Below are 25427 nucleotides of genomic sequence, written 5' to 3' on the forward strand. Positions count from 1 at the left end.
CAGCTGCTCTGCCATCAAGGCAGGGAGCTTAGGAATCCTGGGGTTGCAATCAAACTGCAAAAAGAAGGACACAGATTGCAAAGATTTATCCAAATTGTTAGTTGAAAATTTGCAGGATGTCCCAGTGAGTCTTGGTCAAAAGGTAACAGAACACAATATCAAGGGTGCATTGACACTGTGGAATTAATGCAGTCTGACATTACTGCCAGGGCTCAATGCTATGGATTCATGGGAGATGTAGTTTTACAAGGTCTTTAGCCATCTCTGCCAAGGAGTTCTAGTGCCTTATGGACTCCTAGGATTCCATAGCATTGAGCCATGGCAATAAAAGTGGAGCCAAATGATATTTATTCTGCAATGTAGATGCAGCCCAAGTTTCAGAATGAGAAATGGGAACTTGGCTTTGAATTGGATTGTTTATATATGCAGTTTGCGTCCCTTTAACTGCCATGGCTCAATTCTATGAAATCATGGGAGTTGTAGTTTGCTGAGGCCCCAGCACTCTTTGGCAGAAAAGAGTAAAGGCCATGGGAAACTTCAGTTCCCATAATTTCATAGCATTGAGCCATGGCAGTTAAAATGGTATCAAGCTGCATTAATGCTTACAGTGTAGATGCAGTCTCAGGTTCTATAACAGATTTCAGAATGGTTTCCTACTTGTTCCAGCCGTTGTTGCCTCTTCAAGAGCTCTTGTTCAAATGGCGACTTTAACTTTTTGGCCTCTTCTTCTTCCTTCTTCTGTCGTATCAATTGGTTACGTCGCCGATGCTCTAGCACCCGTTGAAGTTCTGGTTTGCTCTCCACTCCCAATCCTCTACACACAGAGAGAAGACATGGATAAACTGGGATTGAGTTTAAGGGTTGGAGGAGAAAGATTTATCCAATCACATATCCCTTACCCCCAACGTTTGCTTATGTCAATCTGACATGACTGAAACAATTTAAGCATATGATACTATTCTGTATATGGATATGATAGCAAGTGATGAGGAGTTGACTGCTTACACTGCTTATCTACTCTTGATATAATAACCCAATGTTAGCATATTCTTCAGGTAGCTCTGATTAATTTTACTCACAGTTTCTCTTCCATGAATAAAATTACAGTAACTTTAAAGTGGTAAAATGATGTATTTTTACATGCTTAGAGATTTGCATTTGCAGTATTGGGCTGATTCAGGGATTATTCGTCTATTTCTAAGGCTTTAGTTTGCATTTTGTTATGCTACTAACTTTTATAGTGTACACACACATGCACACACAACATTTTTTAACAGTGAGAGGCCAGTCTTAGGGCGCTTCCAGACAGGACTAAATCACGGGTTGTAAACAGGGGCAAAAAATCCCAGGACTTCAGAGGAGGTCCACATACAGACCTGTTAGTCCTGGGATTTCTGCCTCCATTGTCCAGACTTGCTACTTTGTTCCGAGATTTAGAGGCTCCCAAGATGACTGCTGCGGGATTTCCACCTTTTCTACTTCAGCATCTTTTTTTTAAGCCCCAGGATATGGATATACGAATATGCGGATCTCTGCAAAAGTTCAGTTCTTTGTCTTGGCCAGAAAAAGTGTGCCCTCCAGATGTTTCATGAAGTATCTACCACACAATGAAACCTAATGGCACAGCACAATGAAACAGAAACACACACTTTCAAGCCAGGAAAAGAACTTTGTCATTATTGACACTTTTTAGAGCTTGGCTGCCTGGCCATCTGTCCAGACAGATTTGGTTGTGTACTTGTGGCATGGAACGATGGAGTGCTGTTCCTGGGTTATACATGACTGTTTTTATTAACCACCTGCATGTCCTTGGCTCTCAGTATTTACATTCCTCTCCAGCATATCAATGTCCCAACAGCCAGTACTAAGTTGTTGCCATTTATTAAACTATACTCATGTTGTGAGCATACACCCAATGAGGAACCAACATGTATAACCCAGCAACATCATCCTGTTGTTCCCTGGAACAAGTACACCATGAAACCTGTCTGCACAGATGGCCATACAACAAGGTCTAACTAATTACAGCAATTATGACATTCTGTTCCGGGTTTGAAAGTGTCTGTTCCAGTGTCACTGTGTACTACTTAATGTGAAAGCACTTGTTGCACCCATGAACTTCATTTTTCTGCCACAAACTTCATTAAACAGGTGAAAGAAAAAATTCATTTTCCCAGGACAAAGCTTTTGCTTTCTACTCAAGTGTCACCTTCTTTTTAGGAGCCCACCAATCAGGAACAAGCATCTAAAACCTGGGAACAAACTCAGATAAAAAAAATCCTCTGATTTCTGATTGCAGGGACATACAGACATGTGAAGATACAGACATATTTGCCTAAAAAGAGTAATATTCCCACACCTGGAAATCTTGTGTTTTTTTGCCTTTTGTAGCAGTTGCTTCCAGTTTTACAGGGAACGGCATCTGGCCACCCTCCTGATTGTTGCGGGGCCTTCTGGGATAAAGGGACTGTCTGGACAGGCCCTCAGTTGCTGCAAACTGGATTCAAAGTGCAAAAGTAGTTTGCAATCAATTAAGAATAATTTGAGACTGGATGAAGTGTCATCCAAATTCCAACCCTGTTGGGCTTCAGAAAAGCCTTAAAAACATGGCTGTGTGCCCAGGCTTTTAATCAATAAATGGTGAAAATGACACGGACTGAACTATAGACAAAGCATGAGGAAGAACGGATCTGATTTTATGTTTGAAATGTATATTTTTAATTCATAATGTATTTTAATAGTTTTAACTGTTTTATGTGCTGTTTTATATTGGTTTGTATGGGCATCTAATTGTTGCCACTGTTGTAAGCCGCCCTGAGTCCCTTCGGGTGAGAAGGGCGGGATATAAATGTGAGAAATAAATAATAATAAATAATAATAAGTGTGGTTCTACACAGATACTTAGGGCCCTTCGACACAGCCATGTCACCCTGAATGTCAAGGCAGAAAATCCCATAAAATCTGCTTTAAACTGCATTATCTGAGTCTACACTACCATATATTCCAGTTCAAAGCAGATAATGTGGGATTTTATTCAGCTGAGTGGAAGGGGCCTTCCTCACAGTGAAGCCTATTTGAAAGTACAGTGAGTCCTCAGTATCTACTGAGGTTTGTTTCCAGAACCCACCATGGACATCAATGTTTGTGCATGCTCAAGTCCCATTATATACAATGAAGTAGTGAAATGGTGCCCCTTATATAAAATGGCCAAATTAAAGTTTGTTTTTTGAATTTTTTTGGGGGAATATTTTCAGGACATGTACAGTTAAATCCTTGCATTATTTATATATTTATAATCCTTGCATGCAGAACCCATGGATTTGGTGGGGCCAACTGTATATGGATATGATAGCAAATGACAAGAAGTCTTTTTTTGGCTGTAAAGAGTCTTCTTGTTTGGATTCTGCTTGACTGAGCACTGCAGAGCACAGAAGGAGGCAAGAAGCAAGAAGGTCACAAATCTGTGTGAGATTCCCACAAATGTGTGGCAACAAAAACAGTTGGATTCCCCAGAGAGGAACAGTTGGGTGCCTGTAAATAGCAGGAGCCATATCAATTTGAGCACAGATATTTCATTAATGTTTTATCCATCTGCTGGAGCCCCCGGTGGTGCAATGGATTAAACCCTAGTGCCATCAGACTTCTGACTGAAGATTGCCAGTGAAAATCTAACCCGAAGACAGCACGGATGAGCACCCTCTGTCAACTTCAGCTCCACGCAGGGACATGAGAGAAGCCTCCCACAAGGATGGTAAAACATCAAAACATGCCCTGGGTAACATCCTTGCAGATGGCCAATTCTCTCACACCAGAAGCAACTTGCAGTTTTTCAAGTCATTCCTGACACACACAAAAAACCAATCTCTTGGAAACAATATAAATGGAGACCAAGGTGGCTTGGGGATAACCCTGTGATCAATTAGTCATAGATTGATGAAAAAGTATGAGTAGTAATAACAAGCAACCAGAGTTTTGAAAAAGTTACACAATTGATCTTAGTTATTAAGACAACCCAATTTTAAAACGATTGTCTTCTTTTCCTCCAGCAGAGGGAGCAATTCAACCAGTAATTGCATATTGACTCCTGCATTAGTAGAGTATATTCTACTGTTCTAATCTATTGGGATAATTTTAATAAGACTCCCATGGAAACCTCAACGTTTGGGTAATAGCGACCCTTTTATCTTGACTGTACTTGGAAGCACATAATAGAATCACACTGGAAGACCTAAAGAGTCCCTTTGGGACTCTAAATATAACCCTTTGGGATATATTTTTTGGAGTGTGGGTAAGTGAAACCATGAATATTGATTCCATGGGTACAGGGACTATACTAGGCATGGGCAAACTTTGGCCCACTGGGTGTTTTGGACTTCAACTTCCACAATTCCTGGCCTCAGGCCCTTTCCTTTCCCCCCTCAGCCGCTTAAGCCTGAGGCCAGGAATTGTGGGAGTTGAAGTCCAAAACACCCAGTGGGCCAAAGTTTGCCCATGCCTGGGTTGTACTGTTCTTCAGGCTTTGGATTCCCCTGGTCCCTGCAAGATCATTCTTGGGTATATTTACTCTGTGATTATCCATCCATTTCCACTTTCGAGTTCAGCATCATAGAAGCCAGACAATGCAGCCCATTGTACCAGCTTTAGTAACAAATAATGACTCCTTCCCCTTGACAAAATAGTTTCTGTTATGGCCAAGGCTGCCTGAGGGACTTTTGGAGACGGAGAATGTTTCTCCAGTGCCACACAGTAACTAATCATGTGGGACATGTGGAAGGCAACTGTGGCTTGCTGTCCTTTCACTCCTTTCTCTTGTTGTTCACAGCTTGCTGATCTGGTGCCTAGCAAGGGGCAACAGCCATTTACAATTTTGTTTCTCCAGTCCACGTACAGTAAGGAGCACGGTTGGAGGTGGATCGATCAAACATAATGAGCAGTATGACTCTCTTATCCACAGCGGATATATTTCCAGACCTCACATATATATTAGAGTTGTGCATGGAATTCATTCTTACAGTTTCTTTCATGCCTTCCGTTTCTTTGGGAGCACAAAACAGGAAGCCCCCTCCCTGAACAAAAATCTTCTCAACACAAAAACCTGCTTTAGTGTGCAGCTGAACTTGCCTCCTTGCCTTGGAAAGAGAATGCATGTGTGGCAGGGCATGCAAGTAGGCCCGGAGCTTGGCTGCAGAGTAAGAGGCGCTCAGCTGCAGGCACTGGCAGGCGCATGTACTTTTGGGCCATCCAGTACAACTTTCTGCCATGCAGGAAAAGCGAAATCAAAGCACCCCTGACAGATGGCCATCCAGCTTCTGTTTAAAAGCTTCCAAGAAAGGAGCCCCCATCACACTCCATGAGGCATAGGGTTCCACTTATAGTCAGGAAGTTATTCCTAATGTTCAGGTAGAATCTCCTTTCCTACAACTTGAACCCATTGCTCTGAGTCCTCCAGGTTTTAAAATTCTGTAAGCTACTTTTCCCCCTTTAATATTTATTTTAATTCATTCAAATATACTGTATATACTCGAGTATAAGCCTAGTTTTTCAGCCCTTTTTAGGGCTGAAAAAGCTCCCTTCCGCTTATACTCAAGTGAGGGTCCTGGCTGGCTTCTATTCAGGTTGGCTTATACTTGAGTATATAGGTATTCAGAGTTGAGCAGTCTTATTAAAGTCTTATTATTATCTTAAATTACAGTTTTATATAAATATTCAAAACATTTAATCTACTGATGCCTCAAATAATGCAATTTTATTAATATCTATTTTTATTTTTGAATTTGACCCGTAGCTGCTGCATTTCCCACCCTCGTCTTATACTCGAGTCAGTAAGTTTTCCCAGTTTTTGTGGTAAAATTAGGTGCCTCGGCTTATATTCAGGTCGGCTTATACTCGAGTATATATGGTACATACATTGCAAGTCTTTGTTGCACACAGTGCAATACTTTCATCTATTAGTCTTTCATAATCATTTCTCAGACAATATATTTTCAATAAGGGGTCACAGTCTTCTATTTGAATAGTACATATAAAGATATTATAGGCTCCAAATTAATATCTGTTTCCTCCTTGCCTTCAATCTATTATCTTCCTCTATCTACATTTTTAAGTTAATTTTACATTGAGATATTGGATCGTTGGTTGCCATTCATTAACAAAGTTCTCTAAATGTTCAGTTATTTTGTCCATTATCAGCAAGTCTGTAATAAATTGTTCCAGTTCTGCTAAGGGAGGTACCTCTGAGGTTTTCCAATATCTAGCGTATACTATCTGAGCTACCACTGTCATGTAAAACAAAATTCTGTAAGCTGCTTTTAATAGGAATTTTCCCATGGAAAAGAATGGAATAATTCTACTAAACAAATAAATATGCTGGCAAAAGATGAAAATCATCACTTGAGGATTTAATTCACAATGAGCTTTCCAGGGTCTCTTTAAAAAACCTGAACACGTCCTCTGCCACACTATCAGTTTTGAATGACTCATGCCATATCCTAACTGCTCCCTGCTCGCCTTTTCAAACACGAACAGGCTTTCTAAACCAAATAAAAGTAGCGGATGCGGCTAGGAAGCAGGATATTTACCAGCTCCTCTCCTTCCTTTTTTTATCTACCAAAAGCATCTTTACAAACAGTCTCATTTTTTTCTTTTATATCTCCTTTCAGGGCTTTGAGAAATCTCAGACTAGAACTAGGTTTACATTCCTTTGACTTGACTGAGTCCACATGAAGCCAAGATTATGAAATGTGATCTGAATTATCTTCCAGTACAAGACAGGAGGCTGTAGACTTATATGATCAGCCATGGTGATTTTACACAAAGAAAGAAGCGTGGAGGGGTTTTGCAAGAAACCTCACATCTACATAGCTGTGTAACCTATGGATCTAAGCTTTATAGGGATATAACGGTGCTCCATGCTGTCATGCCATCCACATGACCTTGGAGGTGTCTATGGACAACGCCGGCTCTTCGGCTTAGAAACGGAGATGAGCACCAACCCCCAGACACAACTAGACTTAATTTCAAGGGAAAACCTTTACCTTTACCTAGGCCCATTGAGTCCAGCCCCCTGCCCAGAAGAAATAAACAACCAAACTCCCAATAGATAGCCTGGAATCAGATCTTGGGATATAAGGACAGTGTAGAAGGGGCCTCAGTCTTATGCCTGTCTTTTAGTATATGTGGTCTTAAGTTTTTATCTATTGATAACTGTGCTGTATCCTGCCTTGAAAAGAAATGAGTACATAATAATAATAATAATAATAATAATAATAATAATAATAATAAGATAAGGGGATTTAAAGACTGAATTGCAAAGACTCTGGCACAAGTCAGTAAAGATGGTCCTAGTGGTGATCAGCACACTGGGTGCAGTTCCTGAAGACCTTGACCTGCACTTGAAAACAATCGGCACTGACAAAATTACCATCTGTCAGCTACAAAAGGCCACCCTACTTGGATCTGCATACATTATTCGCCGATACATCACATAGTCCCAGACACTTGGGAAGTTCCCAACGTGTGATCCAATACAACAGCCAGCATAGTGATTTTGTTTGTTGTGTATTAATCTTGTTGTGTATCATAAAAGTAATACTTTGAGAATATTTTCAGAAATGTTTCTCATGCTTGGTCTATCTGGTGTATCCATTAAATAGAAAATGATAACTCAGTTCTTGGGTATGTATGTGAAAACCAGACCGGGCTGATGTACCCTTAACTGTTGTGTAGTATAGGTAGGTAAAGGTTTTCTCCTGACGTTAAGTCCAGTCATGTCTGACTCTGGGGGTTGGTGCTCATCTCCATTTCTAAGCTGAAGAGCCAGCGTTGTCTGTAGACACCTCCAAGGTCATGTGGCTGACATGACTGCATGGAGCGCCGTTACCTTCCCGCCGGAGCAGTACCTATTGATCTACTCACATTGGCATGTTTTCGAACTGCTAGGTTGGCAGAAGCTGGAGCTAACAGCAGTCGCTCACGCCGCTCCTGGGGTTTGAACCTGGCACCTTTCGGTCCACAAGTTGTGTAGCCTAAGAACCAACAAATGTTCAGGTGTTGAACTAGGACCCTGCTTGGCCATAGAAACCCACTAGGTGACCTGTGGCAAGTCATACTCTCAGCTTCAGAGGAAGGCAAAGGCGAAAACCCTCTGAATATATCTTACCAATTAAACCCCTTGATAGGGCCAGATTGGGGTTGTCATGAATCAGAAACAATTTGAAAGCACACAATAACAGAAACAGTAGTAGTGCTTATTAACCAAATTGTATGTGTGCATCAGCCTTTAAATCACCTTTTGATTTATGAGATTTGATCTTATTGTTTAGGATGGCAGCACTAAGGAATGGGTTCTCACAATGGGCTAAGGGAAGCATTTCCAGCAAAAGCCGGAAATGAAAGGAGAAGCCTTTGCCTTGTTTGTATTTGTATTTCTCATTGTATTTGACTGTAAAGGCACTGAATGTTTGCCTATGTAAATGCTGTATTCAGCTCTGAGTCCCCTAAGGGAGAAGGGCAGAGTATAAATAAAGTGTATCATTATTGTGTTGTCGAAGGCTTTCATGGCTGGAAATACAGGGCTGCTGTGAGTTTTACGGGCTGTATGGCCATGCTCCAGAAGCATTCTCTTCTGACATTTCATCCACATCTATGGCAGGCATCCTCAGAGGTTGTGAGGTCTGTTGGAAACTAAATAAGTAGGGTTTATATATCTGTGGAAGGTCCAGGGTGGGAGAAAGCACTCTTGTCAGCTTGAGGCAAATGTGAATGCTGCAATTGGCCACCTTGATTAGCACTGAATGGTCTTGCAGCTTTAACGCCTGGCGGAATCCTTTGTTAGGAGATGTTAGCTGGCCCTGATTGTTTTCAGTCTGGAATTCCCAGACAGAAATTCTGGGAATTTTTCTGAGTGTTGTTCTTCATTTACTATCCAGATGTTAGAGGTTTTTTTAAAAAAAAAAATTCTGGTAGCCAGATTTTGTTCATTTTCATGGTTTCCTCCTTTGTGTTGAAATTGTCCACATGTTTGTGGATTTCATTGGCTTTTCTGTGTAGTCTGACATGGTGGTTGTTAGAGTGGTCCAGCATTTCTGTGTTCTCAAATAATATGTTGTATCCATAGTCTACATACACCAAATGCAGCATTGCCCAAACACAAATCAATGAACATAAAAGGCACTGCAGACTAATTCAACCAGAGAAGTCATCCATAGCAGAGCACTTGATGAACCAACCTGGACTTGATGAACCGTCAGGAGAGAATGCTTCTGGAACATGGCCCTATAGCCCAGAAAACCCACAGCAACACATTATTATTATTATTATTATTATTATTATTATTATTATTAATAATAATAATAATAATAATAATTATCAGTGACTCTTTAGTTCTAGCATTGTAGGTTCTGCTCCCTTGTGACTTAACACAGGTACACTGCATGTTATCCCGAGGGTAAATCTCAACACCTGCATGCAATCTGTCTCTACGGATCTGCCCTGCTGATAAACCAAAGGTCACTTCCCAGGGACTCCACGCACGCTTCATTTCACAGGCTGTCCAAAGTCATGCTGCCATTCATTTCAGATTATAGTATACTGAATGCCCCTGTGGCTAATGACAGATGGCAGGCATGGACCATATTTTAATCTCAAATATTCAACACCTGGGATAAAGTTCAGTAAAATAAACATTGCTGCATGTAATAGGGTTTTGCTGATCATAGAATCACACTATCAAAGATTTGGAAGAGATCATAAGGGTCACCCAGTCCAAAGCCATTCTGCCAGGCAGGAAGCCACATCAAAATCAAAGATGACTGATGGAAGTTATCCTGAGCCAGTAAGGATGGAGATTTAGGAAGTTATCCTGGTTTGTTGAATAGCAAGGATGGAGATTTTGACAAAGATCTGTCTATCCTTTGCTATATTGTGCTTTATGGTGCCATTCCAATTATCTCTCTGTACTGTGAATGACTCACAATCATGTATGAAACTGCTCTATATTAGGCCAGTCTTGTTGGCCACAAAATCTTTGCTATGACATATAAAGACCTATATGGTATAGGTGGGTCTGCTCAAGTCCTAAGATCCCAAGGAGAAGTGGTCCATTGAGGAAGAATACAAGACAAGACCTTCTCAGGGTCTGCTACCAGGCTCTGTCATTCCCTGCTATTCATCTACTCTTATTTGGCTCTTTCTACACTGCCATATAATCCAGATTATCAAAGTAGATAACCCACATTGTCTGCCTTGTCTAATCCAGTTCAAAGCAGATAATCTGTGTAGAAGGAGCCTTTGATAAGCAACTGCGTTTAAGGAATTTATATACAGTACTTATATGGAGGTTAACAGGTTGCACAGGAGGCTTTTGATATTTTTTCCCACTGCCTTTTACATTTATTTAAAAATGATTTCATCCTTTTCAACATGTTAGCTAATTGAATTATTGTTTGAAAACACCTTTAGTGTCGGGTTTTAACTTGTTTTAGCCTAATTGTAAACCATCTTGGGTATTGGGTAAACCATCTTGAGAAGTGGAGATTCTTCACCATTTAGAGTATGCTATACTGGGATATATATGTCCAGTTTAATATACACCCCCCCCCCCACACACACACAAATACAGTAGTCTCACTTATCCAAACCTCGCTTATCCAAGCCTCTGGATGATCCAAGCCATTTTTGTAGTCAATGTTTTCAATGTATCATGATATTTTGGTGCTAAATTCATAAATACAGTAATTACAACATAACATTACTGCATATTGAACTACGTTTTCTGTCAAATTTGTTGTATAACATGATGTTTTGGTGCTTAATTTGTAAAATCATAACCTAATTTGATGTTTAATAGGCTTTTCCTTAATCCCTCCTTATTATCCAAGATATTCGCTTATTCAAGCTTCTGCCGGCCTGTTTAGCTTGGATAAGTGAGACTCTACTGTACATAGACAGACAGACAGACAGACAGACAGACAGACAGACAGACACACACACACACACACACACACACACACACACACACACAGAGTGTGGCATACTCTAAATGGTGAGGAATCCCCACTTCTCAGGTAGAGGTCCTCCTCATCTGAACCTCTTAATAGATCCAGCAGATACTGGAAACATTCCTGTTTTGGACCACAACTCCAAATATGGAGTTTGTGGTCCAATAAATTAACTTTTTCTAAACTCTGGGTGCAAACTCTGGTTTGCCACTGTTGTAAGCTGCCCTGAGTCCCTTCGGGTGAGAAGGGCGGGATATAAATGTGAGAAATAAATAAATAAACTATGTAGTTTCTATTACATATGTCTTTTACCACTGAGTAAAAGACCATTTAGTGTTGCTGATCACAAAAAGTCCCTGCAATAATGGGAGAGACAGTTACATCCTTATGTGGCTCATCACTGGCCAAGCTACCTGCGGCTGATGGGAATTATAGTCCAGCAATATATGGAAGGACACATGTTCTCTATCTCTACTCTTAATCCTTGTGGCTATGAAGGAAAACCTGAAAAGCTGCAAGGACTTTCTGAAGGTGACTTGGAGCTCTTTGACAAAAAAAGAGATCTCATAGCAACTAGGAGACTAATGAAGTGAAAGAAGTTTGTGAGAAACTGCAAACTGATCCAGACTAAGGCCCCTTCCACACAGCTGCATAAAATTTCACATTATCTGTTTTGAACTGGAATGTATGACAGTGTGGACTCAGATAACACAGTTCAAAGCAGATATTGTGGGATTTCCTGGGATATCGGGCTGTGTGGAAGGGCCCTTAGACATCCCTTGGATATGACTATCCTGGAGTCCCTTAGGTTTACCAAGGAGCCTCCTTCCAAAGTTGATTGACTCTTCTCTTCTCATTGCTCTTATCTTCTGGGGTTCTGCAAATCTCACATAGCTGTGGCCTCATCAAAACATATAAATTGTACCCTTTGTTTCCAGAATAGAGCCAAGCCCTGGCAGAAGCAAATATTGTGGACCCTAGGATAGAAAAATACATTTCAGCTTTTGCAAGTAGGATGAAATGTAAAGGTCAGTGACTCCAATTTGCAGTGTTTTCTTCTTAGTTCACAATCCCACATTCCTTGAAGTCAGGCACTGTAAGTGTCCAACCTTTTCACTTCTTACCTTTTGTGATTCATAAGGAGCTCTCTGTGAAGTTCTTGGTGGCTTTTGGAGGCTCTCACAGGATTGAGCAGCTTTTTAGGTTTGATCAGATCGGGGTTTCCATCAAAGTAGTCTGGATGAGCCATGATATTTCCAATATCGGGCCGCTCTCTCTGTATTTCAGAATACATAGATGCTGGAGTGGCAAGAAAGAGAGAGAAAGGGGGAGATCAGAAAGCTTTCTTTCTAAGATATTGAATATAACAACATTTTCAGAGAAAATGAAGCAAGTCTGAATCATCATCATCATCATCATCATCATCTTCTTTATTTATACACCGCCCTATCTCCCCAAAGAGACTCAGGGCAGTTTCCAAACATATGGCAACCATTCAATGCCCAAAGAAAACCATACAAAACAGTTTACATCAAGACAAAGCACATTAAATAATATAAACAACCTAACTGTAAATTAATAAACAAAGCAACAACCAACAGAATATGACTAAAAATGAAAACTAAAAATAAAATAAAACATGATAAAATAGAAAAACCCTGATAGCACACATTAAAACTAATATATATACAGTAGAGTCTCACTTATCCAACACTCACTTATCCAACGTTCTGGATTATCCAATGCATTTTTGTAGTCAATGTTTTCAATACATCATTATATTTTGGTGCTAGATTCATAAATACAGTAATTTCTACATAGCATTACTGCATATTGAACTACTTTTTCTGTCAAATTTGTTGTATAACATGATGTTTTGGTGCTTAATTTGTAAAACCATAACCTAATTTAATGTTTAATAGGCTTTTCCTTAATCTCTCCTTATTATCCAACATATTCGCTTATCCAACGTTCTGCCAGCCCGTTTATGTTGGATAAGTGAGACTCTACTGTATATATAAAACTGAATACATCGAATTCACATATTAGGATTACTGTTTCATGCCACTCAATGTTTCAAAGATGTAAAGGGAGATGTGTGTCACCAGACAACATCAGAGTATAGCCAAGGTGATATTAATGAGGAAAAACACCCAATTTTTAAAAGCTGTAGCAGTTTGCTTTTGCTTGAGACTACTGAGAAGGGCAAGATTCTGCTCCACTTTCCCGAGTGACTCAACTGGGTTCTTTGTATTTTGGATTCAGTTTGCAGCAATGGAAGTATGCTGAAGACAGTGGGGACAGTGGGAGGAGGTGAAAGAAACTGGGACATTTTAAAAACAGCCGAAGAAATGGGATGGCAGAGGATTTATTAGGATTATCTGTATATATCAGGACAGTTGAAGGGTATGGTTTTTCTATTTCAGCTATTCATATTGCGGAAGTTAATAAGTTACTTGCAGTGGACATCTGCCAAGCCACTCTAGACTGTTTCTCTCTGTCCTCTTTGGGGAGTGACTGTATAACATATTGTGCATGTCTTTGCTTGTTTATTTTGAAACAACATGTTGGCTCTGGTGTATTTTATGCTCCTTTAACTTTAATTTGTCCTGGAAGACTTCTATCAAGGTGGCTGCTTGCATATTCCAAAAAGGAGGGAGTGCTTCACTATAGAACATATTTACAGAAATCATGCAAGTTCTAATTCATTGAAATAGAAGGACATTTTGAAACTGATGCAATTGTTTAAATAGAAATAGAATCTGCATTCCACATTGGTGGATTTCGATTATTCACAGATTTGATTATCTCTAGGAATCTCTAGGTCATGTAGAGTAATTCTATGGTGATCTTCTGGAAAAATTAATCATAGATTCATACTGGAGGACCTAGAGATTTCTAGAGTAATGTTCTCTTAAATAAATTTAAAAAAGCATTTTTAACATTCACAATATTTCACTTCCTGTGCCCCTAACCCCAGTGATTGGATGGCTGACTGCATATATCTCTTTTTTTTGGTGTCGCTTCTGGTGTGAGAGAATTGGCCGTCTGCAAGGACATTGCCCAGGGGATGCCCAGATGTTTGATGTTTTACCATCCTTGTGGGAGGCTTCTCTTATGTCCTCACATGGGGAACTGGAGCTCACAGAGGGAGCTCATCCGTGCTCTCCCCGGATTTGAACTGGCAACCTTCAGGTCAGCAACCCAACCTTCAAGTCAGCAGTCTTGACGGCACAAGAGTTTAACCTGTTGCGCTACCGGGGGCTTATCTATCTATCTATCTATCTATCTATCTATCTATCTATCTATCTATCTATCTATCTATCTATCTATTTATCTATATAGTGGGAAAGGCTTTAGCTGTGTTATAATATAATTTTGAACAGAAAAGTGTTTACTTGAAAAGTTAACGTAAACTGTGGTTGTATATGTGTTATATAGTTTTTGTAACATAATAATTGATCTGTTGGGAGAGCATGAGAGTATGCAATGTTATTGTTGGGCGTGCCAGTGATTAGCCGATTGTTTGCAGAGATGTTACAAAAACTGGTGAGTAAGGCAGAGAGTCATGGGAAAAGAGAAGGATTAGTTAGACTCAGGGAACTTAGCTTTAGCGAGGATTAGGAGGGGATGAGGAAAGAGTTAGTACAATCCATTTGGATTTAGAAGTGCTATACAGGATGAGCATCCCTTACCCGGAACTCTGAAATACTAAAAAATCCAAAATTGTCCACATGGGTGGCTCAATATACACAAACATTGTTTCATGCGTCCCATTATTAAAATTCTTGTTCCAAGCATTTCAGATAAAAGGATACAGGAAGTGCCTGAGTTAAAAACATCCAACTTATATACAATTCATTGTTAAGAATGGAGGTGAGACAACAGGAAGTGAGAGAAAACTACTACTAGGAAGGGAAATCCACTCTTGAAAGAGTTATCAAAGGGAAAAGTTATGTCAACTGAAACCTTTTCACCAATCCTTGTTTCATCAACAGAAAGCCACATTTTTCAAAATCCAAGGATCACAGGGACAGAAAGTGAGATGAAAACTTCTGAACAGGGACACAGCTCGGGCTGTGGCGCAGGCTGGAGAGCAGCTGCAATCAATCACTGCAATGAATCACTCTGACCAGGAGGTCATGAGTTCGAGGCCCGCTCGAAGCCTATGTTTGTTTGTCTTTGTTCTATGTTAAAAGGCATTGAATGTTTGCCTATATGTGTAATGTGATCCGCCCTGAATCCCCTTCGGGGTGAGAAGGGCAAAATATAAATGCTGTAAATAAATAAATAAATAAATAAATAAACAGAAAAACAATAAACAGAAAAACAAACACCAAAAGGGTGTTAACCTTTCTCCATGCTATCCAAAGCGTGGATGTATAGGTAAAGGTCAAGGTTTTCCCCTGACATTAAGTCTAGTCGTGTCCGACTCGGGGGTTGGTGCTCATCTCCATTCCTAAGCCAAAGAGCCGGTGTTGTTCGTAGATGTCTCCAAGGTCATGTGGCCGGCATGACTGAATGGAGCGCCGTTACCTTCCCACCAGAACAGTACCTATTGATCTACTCGCATTTGCATGGTCATAACCTATCTTGTTCATAATTTGGGCACAGCCTGTATTGTGATGTGTTACAGCAGTACTAGGGCAAGCGGGTATGACCCTCACAGTGCCGCCTCTGAGTTTGGTGTCACTCAGTGCGGCAGTTCATCTACCCTGTTTCCCCATGCATCATACATGTTAGTGCTGAGCCAAAGCAAAAGGAGAAAGTGCTTCAGGAGCTGCACCTGGAGCTCCTCTTTGCAGGATGCCAATTCTTACCCTGTTTCCCCTAAAATAAGACATCCCCAGAAAATAAGACCTAGTAGAGGTTTTGGTGAATTGCTAAATATAAGGCCTCCCCTGAAAGTAAGACCTAGCAAAATTTTTGTTTGGAAGCATGCCCACCAAACAGAACACCAGAGTATGCAGGATTGGTAAAATACATACCATAGATTGTTGTACATGGAAATAATGGTAGTAACAAGAAATTCTTGATAAGATTCACAGTTTGTTTTGTTATGCTGGTTTGTGATGACAACTACTGTACAGCATATAATAAATGTTCATTTTTTGTTCAACAATAAATGCGAATTCTTCTTCATGGAAAAATAAGACATCCCCTAAAAATAAGACCTAGCACATCTTTGGGAGTAAAAATTAATATAAGACACTGTCTTATTTTCAGGGAAACACGGTATCGATCTCTATATTGCCTGCTCTGAAAAACGGCAGCACTCTTAAGATTTTAGGAAAGGAATGGTCATTAAACCTGCTGCCAAAGGTTCTTTTCAGAACTTTAGTGACTAAAACTCAGGACCATCTGCATGTATTGTATTTCATAGACTGTTTGAAACTTGTATGAAGCACTGGCCCCACTAGGTTTGGTGTCACCATGGTATCACCCCATGGATCTCCTGCTGTACTGGAGCCTACCACAGTATTGTAGCTAAAATACAAGAATTGGCAAAATCAGGCACTGTTTATAAAACAGCTGCAATGAAAACAACACCTAGAGACAAAAACACCTGATCGGAAGTGTTATTGTACTTGGAGAAAAATGACAACTCTGACCAGTGCGCATGTGCATAGAAGACTCTCAAAGGAAATCAGCATAGAGTTTTAACCTTGTAGTTATACTGATACTGTCCATACAAGCTGGGGTTGCGAAAAAATATTTTTTGGTTATATCTAACAGGGATTTTTTAATAAAACATAATAAAACAATGTACAAACATTTTATAGTCATTTTGATGTTGTGTTATTCCCCTCTGATGGTGTCACCCAATGTGTTTTCTATCCCCTACACTGCCCTAGTGATGCCACTGCTTCCTCTCTCCATATATAGTTGGTAGTTTTTGCTTTAATAATCTCAGAATGAGCGGAGTCAAGCAGATTGGGGCTCTTCAGGTGTTGAGCTACAACTCCCATCCTTCCTCACCATTGTCGAGGGCACTGCTTCTTAAAATGTGGGTCCTGACCTCAAATGGGGTCCCCTGCTTAGCTCAATATTGAGGTCCTGAAAAATTTGGCAAGCGTAAATATTTTTCTGAACACCACCTAGTGGCTGTTTTAGACATTTTCACAGATCTGTTGTGCAGTGTTTACTGTAGATAAGATGCTTCCGCTGTACTTCATAAAAAGGAAAATCAAGCTCTGAGGATGCCTGCCATAGATGTTATTGTGGATGGAAGCTCTTACGTGTGCCTGCAGTCCAGAGTCACCCACAGAACAATAACATGCCACTCTGTTTTGCAGAACAAACATACAGGAACTTTACTGATTCCAAGAGATCAGAAATAGTATTATTTACAATGATCCCGCTGATCACTTACAGAAATCTACAGTCATAAATAGTCCTTTCTCAGTCCACAAATCTGCTTCAGAGAAGAATACAGTCCTGGCCTTTCACCCTCTTTTCTCAGCAGCAAGCAGGCCTCAAAGTAGCAAGGCCTCTCTGAGTACACAGCTCTCTACACCAGCGGTACTCAGTCAGCACTGTAAAACTTGTTCAAACTGGTTCTGCAGCAGCAGAACAGAAACAGTATCAAATCAATCCCCAGGTTTTTGCAGGCTCAGCCAATCGGCTTCATGCACTTCATTTTCCAGTTAAGACACATAGCACAGTGCCTTTGCAAACCATGACAGATGTGGGTGAAACGTCAGAAGAGAATGCTTCTGGAACATGGCCATATAACCTGGAAAACTCACAGCAACCCAGTGATTCTGACCATGAAAGCCTTGCAAATGCTGGTTTGTTACCAGTAAAGGTTTGATTTTTTATACCTATTTTATATACCTATATATCTTGGGTCACATAAAAATTCCTCCACCTTGTGTGATTGTGCAGCAGAACAAACAACTCCGCATATGTATGCTTGCCCACAGTGCCCTGCCTCATGCACGGAGGAGGAGTTGTTTAAAGCTACGGACAATGCGGTTGCTGTTGCCTGCTTTTGGTCCAAAACTATTTAGTTGCTTGTGATTTCCTCCCCCCCCCCCCCCATCATTTTGAAATGTATTTGTCGTGCAATGCTTTTGACACGAAATAAATAAATAAAAATTCCTCGGGCCAAAAGTGGTCTTGAGGGAGCACTCAAAACCGAACTCTTTCTCCCTCCCAGCAATGATGCCCTGAATGCCTGTGGAGCTGAATCCTGTGAAATTTTTCCAAAGTCAAAGTCAAAACTGAGAAGGAACAGGTCAGGGTTAAGTGAATTATAATCAGATAAAAATTCAAGAAGATGGGAAGGAGGGGCTGCATTGTGCAATTCCACATTGCATGTCGGAAAGACTAGTATCCCGCAGTTAGTGGGAGGGGGTGGAACTGTAAGGAGAAAAATAGATCACAATGGATTAGATCAACATAATTGGGGTGAAAAGTGCAGTGCTCCGATTAAACACCACAGGAATACTGACTCTTTCCATCAAATTATTGCATATCAGAAATTTTGGTTGGCTATGCCAAGAAAGCAGGGTGTGTGTGCAAGCTGTTTAGGTTGGCCATTGGCCATTGCTCTTCTTGTTCAGAGATGTTCCTTGATGCAAGTTACCTTTGCCTCCTACAATACAAGAGGCATCTATGGCTTTCCTACCTCACAACAACAAAACTCCATAACCACACCTTTCCTGTGAATAATACAACTTTTCCAGATAGTGCCTAGTCGATTTAAAACACTACTTGGCTGTTCATCGAGGCATCTGGACTTCATACATTCACCCCCAACTTTTTTAGTCTTTAAATATGTTTTTAACTCACCGTGTTCACCTTATTTAAATCATTTCTATTGGTTGAAACCATTTAATTTGTTGTTTTCAGTAAGGTTGCTTCTACACAGTAGAATCGACAGATTAGAGAAATGGACTGAAACTAACAAAATGAAATTCAACAGGGACAAATGCAAGATACTCCACTTAGGCAGAAAAAATGAAAAGCAAAGATACAGAATGGGGGACGCCCAGCTCGACAGCAGAATGTGTGAAAAAGATCTTGGAGTCCCCGTGGACAGGAAGGTGAACATGAGCCAACAATGTGATGCGGCAGCTAAAAAAGCCAATGGGATTTTGGTCTGCATAAATTGGGGTATAGTGTCTAGATCTAGGGAAGTCATGCTACCCCTCTATTCTGCCTTGGTCAGACCACACCTGGAATCACACTGTGTCCAATTCTGGGCATCGCAATTGAAGGGAGATGGCGACAAGCTGGAATGCGTCCAGAGGAGGGCAACTAAAATGATCAAGGGTCTGGAGAACAAGCCCTATGAGAAGTGGCTTAAAGAGCTGGGCATGTTTAGCCTGCAGAAGAGAAGGCTGAGAGGAGACATGACAGCCATGTATAAATATGTGAGGGGAAGTCATAGGGAAGAGGGAGCAAGCTTGTTTTCTGCTGACTAAGAGACTAGGACGCAGAACAATGGCTTCAAACTTCAAGAAAAGGATATTCCATTTGAGCATTAGGAAGAACTTCCTAACTGTGAGAGCTGTTCAGCAGTGGAACTCTCTGCCCAGGAGTGTGGTGGAGGCTTCTTCTTTGGAGGCTTTTAAGCAGAGGCTAGATGGCCATTTGTCGGGGGTGCTTTGAATGTGATTTTCCTGCTTCTTGGCACTGGGTTGGACTGAATGGCCCATGAGGTCTCTTCCAACTCTATGATTTTATGGTTATTTGATTTTATGAATTCATGCACATTTACTATCATGGCACAATGCAATGGAATCCAGCAAGCTGTAGTTTTATAAGGTCTTTGAGTGTTGGTGTCTCACTAAACTAGAAATCCATAGCATCGAACCATGGCAGTTAAAGAGGTGTCAAACTGCATTAATTCTACAATGTAGATGCACTCAGTCACCTTAATATCATTTGTGGGCACAAATTCTTGGCAAGAAAGCCCTGCGATAGCTTCATCTTGGGGTTGATATAAGTTAGAAATGACTTGAAGGTACAAAACAATAACAACAATGGCAATGTAGCTTTCAAAGCAACAAGAGTCTGCAAGCTATGGGACTATGTCTTAAGAAACTGTCTATCAAAGTTTGCTTTGCTATTAATATTTTTCCTCACCTGTAAAATGGGTACAATATTAGGGAATTCAGAAATAAGGATTGCAAAAGCACTTTGCATATTAGGAACACAAAAATGATTTTAAAAACACAGGCAACAAGGAAGCACTTTGAGTGCCTTAAAATAATCTTTAGATAGGTTGCTGTGTATTTTTCGGTCTGTATGGCCATGTTCCAGAAGTATTCTCTCCTGACGTTTCGCCCACATCTATGTCAGGCATCCTCAGTGGTTGTGAGGTACCTCACAACCTCTGAGGATGCCTGCCATAGATGTGGGTGAAACATTAGGAGAGAATGCTTCTGGAACATGGCCATACAGCCCGGAAAACTCACAGCAAACCAGTGATTCTGGCCATGAAAGCCTTCGACAACACAATGTTTAGATGTCGCCTGTCACCCCAGTCCCCCCAAAATTTAAATCACTCTGTTTTGTATCACATGTTACTATGGCAGGGAGATTCTACTTTTCCATGGTTTCTCTACATTTTGCAAAATTACCTTTACTAAATAAAATAATCCAACTAAAGCCATAGCATTGCTTGCACTTCAATTATACAAACCCAGTGGTTGGAATTTGGCCATAAAACATGATTAGCTGTAATGGATTTTTAACATATTTTGAGATGTATGTGTGTATAAGGAATACAATTCTCATTGTACTCTTTGAATTAGAAATGAAAGGCAAAGAAAGAGAAATGCCAGAGGACCTCTTATTTTGTTCTTAGTGGCAAGTTAGTGTTCCCACTTGGATATTTTAGTGTAAAATGAGATGTACACGGAGACGCAGTTCCTGGGCACTTTGTCAGAAGGAGAAAAGAACTGCTTTGGTGTTTATTTCTTATGCAACCCTTTTCTCCTGCATCAAAGAGGCCTGAAAATTGTTCTTGCAAAGTCAGGTTCAATGGGACTGGCCAAAATACAGAGCTTGGAAGTATATGTGTCTTCAAGTCACCTGTTGAGTTATGGTGACTCTATCTATTTTCTTAAGTAAGGAATATTCAGAAGTGGTCTGCCAGTTTCTTCCTATGAAATGTAGCCTGTAGCACAGGTATGGGCAAACTTTGGCCCTCCAGGTGTTTTGGATTTCAACTCCCACAATTCCCAACAGCCTAGGTGGTGTTAGGAATTGTGGGAGTTGAAGTCCAAAACACCTGGAGGGCTGAAGTTTGCCCATGCCTGCTAAAGCAGAGCTTCTTAAACATTTTCACTCGTGATCCCTTTAGGCCCGAGAAATTTTTCTGTTACTCTGGGTATGTGTGTGCATGTGTGTGTGTATGTATGTGTACACACACACACATATACATATACACATATATATCGTATAAAAAACCAAACATTGACTGATAGCAAAACAGCATTTGCAAGGCTTGCTAAGCAGACAGTTTTTTCCTTTGACAGTTGAAGCATCTTTTCAAGAGTACACTGTAAACACTACACAACACATTTGCATCAATGTCTAAAACAGCCACCAAGTGCAGAAAACTTTTACTGTTGCCAAATTTTTGGGAACTTAACATTGGGCTCCGGATCTACAGTTTAAGAACCAGTGGCCTATAACACTTGGTATATGTTGGCAGTCTCCCATCCAAGTACCAACCAGGTCTGACTTTTGCTTAGCTTCCAAGATCAGCTGGGATCTAGTGTCGTTAGGGTTTTTACGTCCTTCTTCCAAAGTAATATACAGTAGAGTCCCGCTTATCTGACTTCTGTTCATCTGACACACCGTATTATTCGACACCCGGGGCCACCCTCCGTCACTCACTCACTAATCCGCCTTTCTGGGCCAGCTGGGTCCTGGTTCTGCACGAGCAAGGGAGGGCAGGTAGCAAAGGCGGCAGTGGTGGCAGAAGCAGGAGCTTCCTGCCTCCTCCGGACCCCAGCTCCCTACCCCGCTCCTCCCGGCAGCAAAGGTGGTGGCAGTGGCCACCTTTGCCATTTTCCCTTGCTCACTCACTCACCAGGCTGGGTCCTGGTCCTGCCGCCACTGCCGCCGTCACTGTAGGGACACAGCCTGGTGAGTAAGTGAGTGAGTGAGTAAGTGAGTATCGCCCACCTTCGCTTGCTTGCTTGCTCGCTCACTCACTCACTGGGCTGGGTCCTGGTTCTGCCGTTGCTGCCGGGACCCGGCCCGGTGAGTGAGCCAGCGAGCGAGGGAGGGCAGGTAGACAGCAAAGGAGCAGGTTGGTGCTCATCTCCATTTCTAAGCCAAAGAGCCAGTCTTGTCCGTAAACACCTCCAAGGTTATATGGCCGGCATGACAGCATGAAGCGCCATTACCTTCCTGCCGGAGCGGTACCTATTGATCTATTCACATTTGAGTGTTTTCGAACTGCTAGGTTGGCAGAAGCTGGGGCTAACAGCAGGAGCTTACCCCGCACTCCGGATTCAAACTGCTGACCTTTTGGTCAGCAAGTTCAGCAACTCAGCAGTTTAACCTGCTGCACCATTGTGGACTCTTATTTACACTTAGAGCTCTTCTATCTGCTGTTTTCTCATTCCTTTGATAGCTTTGCTTGTCCCTTTTCTTCCGTTGCCTAACCTGCATTTCTAAATATTCAACCAAAGTTCTAAGTTTCTGCAGTGATAGACATTTGGGGATTGAAGGAAAATTCCATTGGGAGGCATAAATTTCACTTTATCGGTAGACAATGCCATCGTTCCCTTTGCTCCCGAGCTACGCCCCTATGTAACTTTGGTTAACATTTCCAGTTACACCAGTATAAATGGTAGAGTAATATCATATGACACAAGTGCTGCTTTGTACTCTACTGTGGGTATTGAATGAAGAATGAACTGGGTACAGAAAATGTCTGTTTTCTACCACAGGCCCATGGACTGTCTGCAGCATTCAAACTTTGAAAAGCATCAAAAAGTATTTATTTAACTTCTAAGAAATGGAGAAATGAAGCTTTCATCTTAATAATTATAACTGCAACAAAGAAGAAAAATTGGGAGTAGAACTAGAACTAAGAACTTTTAAAAAACAACTTTATATTCTTTGCCAGACTTAAAAATCAGTAGCTAATTGTGAATAGGGAACAAATCCACAAATGGCATATGGAGTTGCATCTGTTCTTAATCATTTTAGCTGAGATAAAAGTTGCTCATTGGGATATATACAGTGTTCCCTCACTACTTTGCGGTTTGCTTTTTGTGGATTTGCTGTTTCGCGGTTTTTCAATAAACTCTAAAAGAATATTATAAATCATAAAAAATTACAATTTACAGCCTAAGGAAGGGAGGAAGGAGAAGCCAAAGGGAGAGAAAAGGAGCCCAAGCTGCAACGGAAGGAGAAGGAAGTGATTTATCAACACACAATTGGTTGATAAAGACTTAAAATAGTGTATAACTACTAAAATAATGCATAAATATATAGAGTCCCTACTTTGCGGATTTTCACTTATTGTGGGTGATCCTGGAACCTAACCCCCGTGATAAGTGAGGGAACACTGTGTATATATATATATATTAATATCTATCTATCTATCTATCTATCTATCTATTAGTAACGGATAGCTGGAGTCTAAACTAGAGTAGACCCACTGAGTCAATGGGATTTCTATAAGAACTAACTTAACATTGAGTAGTTGTTTCAATGGCTCTACTGAGCCCTCGGTGGCACAAGGTTTAAATCTTTGTGCCGGCAGGACTGCTGACCTGACGGTTGGGTTGCTGACCTGAAGGCTGCTGGTTTGAATCTGAGGAGAGTGCAGATGAGCTGCCTCTATCAGCTCCAGCTCCTTGTGGGGACATTACAGAAGCCCCCCACAAGGATGGTAAAATATCAAACATCTGGGCATCCCCTGGGCAACGTCCTTGCAGATGGCCAATTCTCTCACACCAGAAGTGACTTGCAGTTTCTCAAGTCACTCCTGACATGAAAAAATGGCTCTACTTCCAATTGAGACTAAGGACTGGATTTAGATCAGAAGCTTTTCTAATTGTGGGGTCCCATCTACTGAAACAACTACAATGGTCATCTAGTCCACTGCTTCTTAAACTGTGAGTCCCAACCCCAAATGGAGTCCCCTAGGCTCAATGTTGGGATCATGAAAAATGTAGCAACAGTGAAAGGGTTATGAATGCCACCCATTTACATAAATGTGTTAGCAACAATGTGCAGTGCTTACAGTGGACTCTGTATGTAGAAAATCCTTCAGCTGTACTTCATACAAAGGAAAATCAGCCTGCTTAGCAAGCATTGCAAATGCTAATTTGTTATCAGCAAATATTTGATTTTCATACCTTTTTATATACCTGGGGTCACGTGAAAAGTTTTGGGCAGAAAGAGGTTATGAGTGGGGAAAAAAATTAAGAAGTCCCGATTCAGTCCAGCCCCTGCCACACAGGAATACACAAGCAAAGCATTCCTGAGACATGGCATTTCAATCTCTGTTTAAAGATCTCCAAAGAAAGACACCCTTCAAAGCAGTCTAGTTCATATCCTCCAATTGTCTCAGTTTGGTCAGGATAGTCCTGATTTATTCTCTGCCATAACTCTTTCCCAGTTTTTCTATCTCCCTCTCACTTTCCTCCTTCCACCTAGACATACTTCTACCGGTGCAAACTGAATTCAAAATATAAGAATAGTTTGTGCTCAATTAACTTAGCAGCAGGGAGGGAGAGAAGGGAGCAGAAGCCTGCCTTTCCAAGTCAGGCAAATGCAAACTACTGCAGCCAGACTTTGTGTTTCTCTTATTAATAATGTTTTAACTGTGTCGTGTCTTGCCTTGAGCCATGAAAAGAGGCAATAACAACAACAACAACAACAACAACAACAACAACAACAACAACAATCCATGGACAGTTCCTGGAAACAATTGAGAGCATAATTGACAAGGAAAAATATGGATGTCGCTCACAAATGGAACTTTGAAAAAGGAGACGGAGGGCCTCATTCTTGCAGCCCAAGAACAAGCAATTAGAACAAATGCCATCAAAGCCAGAATTGAAAAGTCAACGACAGATCCCAAATGTAGACTTTGCAAGGAAACAGATGAAACAATGGATCACATCCTCAGCTGCTGCAAGAAGATTGCGCAGACGGACTACAAGCAGAGGCATAATACCATTGCTCAGATGATCCATTGGAACTTGTGCCACTAAGACTATTTGCCTGTGACAAAGTACTGGTGGGATTACAAACCTGAAAAAGTTACAGAAAATGAACACATCAAACTACTCTGGGACTTCTGAATTCAGACTGACAGAGTTTTGGAGCACAATACTCCTGACCTCATGACTGTGTTAAAAAACAAAATTTGGATCGTCAATACTGCAATCCCAGGTGACAGCAGGATTGACTAGAAGCAACTGGAAATGCTGACACGATATG

General features: G+C 40.9%; 1 protein-coding gene across 5 annotated transcripts in view; it reads right to left on the reverse strand.

Annotated features, from left to right (window-relative positions):
* fam107a (family with sequence similarity 107 member A) overlaps window positions 1-25427 on the reverse strand; it is a 90939-nt gene that overhangs the window by 3754 nt on the left and 61758 nt on the right. For all 5 annotated transcript variants that reach the window (XM_003217836.4, XM_062969641.1, XM_003217835.4 and 2 more), the window contains 2 exons: window positions 12122-12296; window positions 658-814 (listed from right to left, as the gene is read on the reverse strand). In XM_003217836.4, coding sequence (XP_003217884.1) covers window positions 658-814; window positions 12122-12296 — 332 coding nt within the window. The remainder of the gene's footprint in view (window positions 1-657; window positions 815-12121; window positions 12297-25427) is intronic.

The sequence above is a fragment of the Anolis carolinensis genome, chromosome 2, assembly GCF_035594765.1.
Source record: "Anolis carolinensis isolate JA03-04 chromosome 2, rAnoCar3.1.pri, whole genome shotgun sequence".
Classification (NCBI taxonomy): Eukaryota; Metazoa; Chordata; class Lepidosauria; order Squamata; family Dactyloidae; genus Anolis; species Anolis carolinensis.